Source organism: Cebus imitator, unplaced genomic scaffold (genome assembly GCF_001604975.1).
Source record: "Cebus imitator isolate Cc_AM_T3 unplaced genomic scaffold, Cebus_imitator-1.0 Scaffold253, whole genome shotgun sequence".
In the NCBI taxonomy this organism is placed as follows: Eukaryota; Metazoa; Chordata; class Mammalia; order Primates; family Cebidae; genus Cebus; species Cebus imitator.
This window is the reverse complement of record NW_016107568.1, coordinates 1,190,015-1,198,276: the sequence shown is the minus strand read 5'-3', so window position 1 is coordinate 1,198,276 and position 8,262 is coordinate 1,190,015. Positions and strand designations below refer to the sequence as shown.

The following is an 8,262-nucleotide window of genomic DNA, read 5'->3' as shown; positions in this document are numbered from 1 at the left end:
GGCTCACAGCTCTTCAGGCTTTACAGGAAGCATGGTGCTGGCATCAGCTCAGCTTCTAGGGAGGCCTCAGGAAGCTTACAATCATGACAGAAGGCAAATGGGGAGCAGGCACATCACACGGCAAAAGAGAGAGACAGACAAAGAGAGTGACAGAGTGAGAGGAGAGAGAGAGTGGCGGGGGCAGGGAGGAGTGCTACACACTTTTAAATGACCAGCTCTCTCAAGAACTCACTATCATGAATATAGCACCAAGCCATGAGGGATCCACCCCCCAGGATTCAAACACCCCCCACCAGGCCCCACCTCCAGCACTGAAGATTCCAATTTGACATGAGATATGGGTGGGGACAAATAGCCAAATTATATCAAGGCCCAAATCAGAATTCCTGCCTTCATGCAGCTACAGAGTATTAAAACTCTCCCATCAGTCACAGGGGCTCATGCAGCCATGATTCTGAAACATGGAAAGGTGTCTGCCTGTGGTTTTCATGAGCTCTAATGAAAGCGTTTGGGAATCTCAGAAGAAGGAAAACTGTTTAGAAAAAGCATCATCCTCTTCAGGTGATTATACCATGTCATACCCTAAAGATCACCACACTAAATGCTGGACTAACATTGTTTCAATGATTCTCCTGCTATACAAACAAACTCTATTTTGATATTCCAGGATGTTTTTTTGTCATGGTGAAGTTTTCTGCTAAACAGAGCATTTAAAACCTCAAACTGTACAATGCTATTCATTTTACAACGCAACAATGGCCAAATTGTTTTTTAATAGCCAACAGGCAAACTATTAGTGAAATCTTAGGAAGTGGGGAAAAACCCCAATTCACAATAACTCCTTCTATAGATCAGCTAGTTCAAAATTACGTAAATGTCTGCACAATTGACCCATCTCACAGCTTCACTGTAAACATTAGCCCAAGGTCATAAAAATGAATGGTCGACTGTGAGAAATCATGGGGTTCTTTTCCATGGCTTTCCTCATGGCATTTTTAATCTCATTATTCCTAAAACTGTAGATGATGGGATTCACCACAGGGATCACCAAGGCATAGAATATGGACACCACCTTGTCCCTGTTTAGGGAGTAGCTAGAACTGGGTCGCATGTACATGAAGAATCCAGAACCATAGAAGAGGATCACAGCTGTCAGGTGAGAGGCACAAGTGCTGAAGGCCTTGGTCCTACCTGTAGCTGAGCTGATCTTCATAACAGCAGCAACAATGTAACCGTAGGAGATGAGGACCACTAGCACAGACACTATTCCAACGACAACACCCACTACGAAGGTCACCACCTGACTGGTGAAAGTATCAGAGCAGGACAGAGCAAGGACTGGAGGGAGGTCACAGAAAAAGTGGTTGATCATATTGGGCCCACAGAAATCATGCCGATAGACAGAGTATGTTTCGATGAAAGAACTAAGGAATCCACCCACATAGGCACCCACCACCATCTTTAAACAAAGTGTATGGGTTATGAGGACTGTGTAAAGCAAGGGGTTGCAGATTGCAGCATACCGGTCATAAGCCATAGCTGCCAGGAGAAAGCACTCAGTCAGCCCCATCCCACAGAACACAAAGTACTGAGTGGCACAGCCAACAAAGGAAATGGTTTTCTGCTCTGTGATGATGTCAGAGAGCATCTTAAGGGCAGTGGAGGACACATAGCAGATGTCCAGGAAGGACAGGTTACTGAGGAAGAAGTACATGGGTGTGTGCAGGTGAGAGTCCATCCTGATGAGGGTGATGAGGCTTAGGTTCCAGGCCAACGTCAGGAGGTAGAGCCCCAGAAATAACACGAAAAGGAAAATCTTCATTTGAGGATGGTCTGAAAGTCCCAGGAGGATGAATTTTGTCAAAATTGTGTTGTTCCTTCCTACAGCCATAGGCCTGCTTCCTGCGTAAAGGAAAGAAGAATCTTGTGGTTAAATTTTGTTTGTCATTTTAAGAGTGGGTATTTCCTGGAAGATCATGCAAACAGTCAGCACCCAGTAAAACAACACCCAGTTAAAGCCCAGCCACCTGCTAGGCCAAGACTTTTCAGAGGAAGTCTATGCTTGTTGACCAAAAGAGAATCTGTCTAACAATAAAGTAGAAACTGATGGGAAGTTGGAAGCCTGAGTTTTGTCTTCAGCTCCATTCATAAACCTGCTGGGGCTTTGAAAAGGTCACTTCTCCAGATTCTCATTTTCCCAAATGGGAAATTAGAGGGTTGAATCAGATGAGTTTGAAGTGCCGCTTTGAACTTGGGCTCCTTGTGCCTTTTTTAGTCTTTCTGACTTGAAAATAAAGTATAAATAAATAAAGTAAAATAAAGTTAGGCATTTTATGTGTTATAGATCTTTAGTATAATAACTCAAAAGAAGGGAACTAAATACAATGGGCTATAATTTTTGACATGTTCCAATTTGGGAGAGGAAATCCATGCAACAGTCTAACAATCTATTCTTCTAGGTAGTAAAACTAAGTGGGGAAAAAAAGTGTGTGTGTGTGTGTGTGTGTGTGTGTGTACATATTTGTGTGTATATGTATGTTTGTATATGTATGTTATATGTATGTATGCAGGGATAATTGTATATATGTATATGTTTGTGCATACATATATACACACACAGTATGCTTAAGACAAGAAAATTTATTCTAATTATGTAATGTTTTTAATACAAGTCATTGCACAAAATTCAAAGAATGGTCAAAATTTGGACTACCATAGTCAGTGCAATTATAGGAAAGAAGGGATATGAACATGTCTCCATGAAAGGGAAGAGGGAGCAGTACCTAAGCTGACTGAGATGGGCTGAGCATGCTGGTCAAGAACCAACAGCAATCAATATTTCCTGGACAAGAAAAGCAGCAGGGAAGAGAAGTTTCATTCACTATTTAAAGACAGTGATAAGCAAGGGACAACTTTGATATGATCAGGCCAAATCAGATGATCACTACGAAGACAAGAGATAAGCCCTGTATATCTGGTAGTTAAGAAACACAGACTGGCACTGATGTAAGATCAAAATGAAGAAAACAGGCTGGGTGCAGTGGCTCACTCATGTAATCCCAGGACGTTGGGAGGTGGAGGTAGCCCAATTGCTTTAGCTTAGGAATTTGAAACCAGTCTGGGCAACATGGCGAAACCCCGTCTCTACTAAAAATACAAAAAATAGCTGGGCTTGGTGGCATGGCAGTCCCAACTACTTGGGAGGCTGAGGCAGGAGAATCACTTGAACCCGGGAGGTGGAGATTGCCGTGAGCCAAGATCGCACCACTGCACTCCAGCCTGGTGACAGAGCCATAGTCCACGTAAAAAAAAAAAAATTAGCGGCGTGTGGTGCCACGTGCCTCTAGTCCCAGCTACTTGGGAGGCTGAAGTGGGGGGATCGTTTGAACCCAGGAGGTCTAGGCTTCAGTGAGCTGTGATGGCGCCACTGCACTCAAGCCTGGATGACAGAATGAGACCCTGTCTCAAAAAAAAGAAAATTGTTTTAAAAAAATTAGGAAATACAAATGAGTATAAAGAGGCAGAAGTGCCCAGAGAAACACTCAGTGGTCAAATTAAGGTTGCTGTATTTTATCATTTTTATGGAATTTGTTTGCCCATGCATGTTTGCACCCAATGGTAACCGTGGTTCTCTGTCATTAGTCATATTAAAAACTGCCCCTAGTTTTGTGTTTTTTACAAATTTCTAATCTCACAAGTCACTGGTCAAGCAGTCAAAACCAAGAAGAGCCTAGCTTGCTCTTCACTAAACCATCAATCTATTTAGCCCTATCAAAAAGGAAGAAAGATGAATTTGGTATCTCTTAGCTTGGCGAAATCTTCCTTACCAAAATGTCAGTTACTCAAAGGCAGGCAGGGAGTTTTGTCCATTTGGTTTACTGATCTATCCTTGTAACTATCCAATAAGCTCACCTTGCCCGCTGCCTAGACAGAGCTCATTTATCAAGACAGGGGAATTGCAATGGAGAAAGAGTAATTCATATAGAGCCGGTTGTGCAAGAGACTGGAGTTTCATTATTACTCTAATTAGTCTTCCCAAGCATTCAGGGATCAGAGTTTTTAAAGATAATTTGGCGAGTAGGGGCTTGGAAGTAGAGAGTGCTGGTTGGTCAAGTTGGAGATGGAATCACAGCGGGTCCAGGCGAGTTTTTCTTGCTGTCTTCTCTTCCTGGGTGGGACGGCAGAACTGGTTGAGCCAGTTCACCGGTCTGGGTGGTGTCAGCTGATCTTTCCAGTGCAGGGGCTGCAAACTATCTCAAGCACTGACATCAGCTTTTACAATAGTGATGTTATCCCCAAGAGCAATTCAGGAAGGTTCAGACTCTTGGAGTCAGAGGCTGCGTGACCCCTAAACTGTAATTTCAGAACTTGCAGCTAATTTGTTGGTCTTGCAAAGGCAGACTGGTCCCCAGGCAAAAAGAGGGTCTCTTCAGGAAAGGGCTGCTATTAATTTCGTTTCAGAGTCAAATCATAAACTGAATTTCTTTCCAAAGTTACTTCAGCCTATGCCCAAGAATGGAAAAAGATAGCTTAATGGTTAGAAGCAAGATGGAGTCAATTAGGTATAATTTCTCTGACTGTCATAATTTCCTCAGTTATAATTTTGCAAAGGCAGTTTCATCATGAGTACCAAGAATAGGGCTTGGGAAGGACATAGGCACTCAGTAAATATTTTGTTGAATAAATAGATGTATTCCACCACTTATCCTCAGAGTTTGGCAGAAGTGTTTGGCCTATGACTTCCTATATTTGGCCTGTTATTATTATAATAGCAAAACATGTAATATATGATATAATCACAAAAAATAATATAATAACAATCATAATATAATAATATAGTCAAACACTTATTTAGTACTTACTGTGTGCCAGGTACTGGTTCTAAAGTCTTGATTTCTATAAACCCATTTAATTATCCTAATAGACTCAAGAAGTGGCAGCGTTACTCTGCCCCTTTTACAAATAAAAGGTAGAATAGGTTGTAAATTTAGTTGTGATTTGCTGCTGGATGTATGAAGTGGGAGAGAATGAGCTGGACTTACTGCATTGCATTGGGCAGAAGGATCCTACAATCTTGTGCTACAGCAGAAGAAACACTGGTTGCTTTGCTGCCATAACATCTTTTGCAAACCAGGTCGTCTGCATTTCCCACTGCTCCATGCCTGATTTCTGGTTCCGTCAATTTCTTATGCTTTGGCCTCATGTAAATAGTGAAACATGCTTCTGGAATCCCTGCTCCTTTGTTAACAAGTCTTCCAAATAAATGGCCTGTGGGAGTTCATTATTTTAATGGGCAGGGGTAGCCACATTCTTTCTCCAAGAGGCTGCCCTCTGCCACTCACTCCAGGGTCCAACGTAAAAAGCCCAGCAATCATTAGAGCTAAACATTTCTGAGCACTAATTGTTCCCCGGAGTGGTGGTGAAAGGGGCCAACCACTCATCCTGGGAGCCTCTTTCCATCCCCCTACCTATTCTTCACTGAGCTTTCGCTGATTTGAGTCCAGGAAGATTCCCTGCTGGGTTAGTAGAGGGCCTTTTGCTTAAGAGAAATTTCATCAGAAGAAAACCACACATAAACATACCAAGCCTTATACTGAAATATACTGGTTAAAAACACAGGTTTCCAACTCAGAGAACTGGGTTCAAATTCTGGCTCTGCCCTTTTATCAATATGTTTAATCTCTTAAACTTGTCAACTCCCTCATTTGTAAAACTGGTGTAACAAGAATACCTACCTCAAAAGAGTTGTGATAATTAAATAAACTGTGAATAAGAAAGGGTTAACACAGTGCCTAACAAACAGAAATCACTCAGCAAATGTAAACTAATGATGTCATTAGCTGTTTCTTGGGTCCTGGCCAAAAATGTGTCTTTTCTTTCTATCTTTTTCTTGTGACTTATTTGCATTATGATGAAAATATTTCTTTTCTTTCTTCTTTTTTTTTTTAATGAGGCGGGATGGGATGAAGGGCTTGATGAGGCTCTTCTTTTCTCTTTTTAATATTTTGGATGTTACTCCCAGCAATGCCACTACTGTGGGCAAGTCAATTAACCCCTTCAGCCTGAGCGAATTAGGCTCACTCTCAAAGAACTCATCCAGCCCTGAAAGTCTAATGTTTTAAAACATTGGTTTCCTGTTTTTTGAAATGTTTTCTTCAAGAATAAAGTTTGGAAAAAAGGAGTTAATGTATTTCATGGAGATCAAGTTACCAATCCTCTGTCTCAAAAGAAAAAAAAAATTAACTGAGAGAAATGTCTCTATATGAAGGAATAATTACTGAGACCCTTGACATACAAGGTAATAGGCTTAATTTAAGGAAGAAATTTAGCAACTAAGATTGTTGAAAGAAAAGGAGATAAATGGCTTCAAGAATCAACTGTGAACCTGAAATGGCAAGGAAGTTCTTCGTCAAGAGAAACATTCTTATCTAGGGTTGGAGACAAACTGTCCTAGGAAATTCTGATACTGGGAGAGTAAACCCCAACTATGAAAGAGTTTTGATACTGAGTTAAGATCTGGTGAATTTAAAAGGTTAATCTCATAATCATGATCTATATATTTTTCTAGGATTAGAAAAGGCTGATAAGATTGGGTAGTGATAGATTTCATAGTGATAATGACTACCTACGAAGTAAGATTGAGGATCTTAAGAATAAAGAGCAGTAATGTCTTTTGCAACAATTTGGATGGAGCTGGAGGCCATTATTGTAAGTGAAGTAAGTCAGGAATGGAAAACCAAATACTGTATATTCTTACTTATAAGTAGGAACTAAGCTATGAGAACACAGAGACATACAGAGTGATATGGACTTTGGGATGTCAAGGGGAAGGGTGGAAGTGGGGCGAGGAATAAAATATTATGTATTGGGTACAGCGTACACTGTTTGGGTGACAGGTGTACTAAAATCTCAGAATTCATCACTAACAGAATTCATCCATGTAATCAAAAACCACTTGTACCCCAAAAGCTATTGAAATTTTTTTTAAAAAAGAACAAATTATGGGGAGGAAGGCAGCAAATCATACAGCCATGTATGTACCTATGCAACAATCTTGCATGTTCTTCACATGTACCCCAAAACCTAAAATGCAATTTAATAAAATTAAAATGATTAAAAAATAAAAATAATAATAATAGTAATTCCCTAGATGATGGAAAAAAGAAAGAACAAATTATAAATTAACAATATCTGCATTGGACAGAAAAATGCAGAATGAGGACTCATAATGTATTTATTAACCTAATCTATAAGAAATCTGAGAGTGAGGAAGAAAGTCATCCTATTAAATCCATCTGGGTAAAATTCGTTAACTCTTCATGCCCTTACTTTAAAAAATCTTCATGCCCTTACTTTAAAAAAATCAAATTTGATCAAAATAGCAGAAGTTCAAGTAAACATCAGAAAGTATCAAAACAAATATGTTACAGAACAATATGAATATATTTAACATTACTCAAGTGCACACTTAAAAAATAATTAAGGCCAGGCGTAGTGGCTCACGGCTGTAATCCCAGTACTTTGGGAGGCCAAGGCAGGCAGATCGCGAGTTCAAGAGATCAAGACCATCCTGGCCAACATGGTGAAACCCTGTCTCTACTGAAAATACAAAAATTAGCTGGGCTTGGTGGCGTACGCCTGTAGTCTCAGATACTCGGGAGGCTGAGGCAGGAGAATCGCTTGAACCCGGGAGGCAGAGATTGCAGTGAGCCGAGATCACGCCACTGCACTCCAGCCTGGAGACAGAGTGAGATGCCATCTCAAAAATAATAATATAATTAAGATGACGTGATGGTTAATTTTAGGTGTCAACCAGACTGGATTAAGAGATATTCAGATAGCTGGTAAAGCACTATTTCTGGGTATGTCTGTAAGACAGAGGATGTTTTGAATCAGTGGACTGAGTAAGGAATATCCGTCCTAATTCAATGTTGGTGGGTACCTCCCAGTCAATTGAGGGCCTGGAAAGAGCAAAAAAGCAGTGGAAAAGTAAATTCCCCCTCTGTCCTCTGTAACTGAGATACCTTTCTCCCATCTTTTGACATCATATCTCCAGATCTCCTTTGGAGTCTTCGATTTGCATCAGTAACCCCTTAGGTTATTAGGCGTTTGGCCTCATATTGAGAGTTACACCATTGGCTTTCTTGGTTTTGGGGGCCTTTGGACTTAGACTGAACCACACTCAGGAAGAAAGGATTCTGTGATTCTTCAACTTGCAGATGTCACATTGTGGAACTTCTCAGCCTCCATAATCTCATGAGC

General features: G+C 40.7%; 1 protein-coding gene across 1 annotated transcript; it reads right to left on the bottom strand.

Moving 5' to 3' along the window:
• Window positions 1-803: 803 nt before the first annotated feature.
• On the bottom strand, window positions 804-1,906 carry LOC108282950 (olfactory receptor 5A2). The gene has a single exon (XM_017498999.1). It carries the CDS (start codon window positions 1,889-1,891, stop codon window positions 917-919), a length of 975 nt encoding a protein of 324 aa, XP_017354488.1. The 5' UTR covers window positions 1,892-1,906; the 3' UTR covers window positions 804-916.
• Window positions 1,907-8,262: the final 6,356 nt, after the last annotated feature.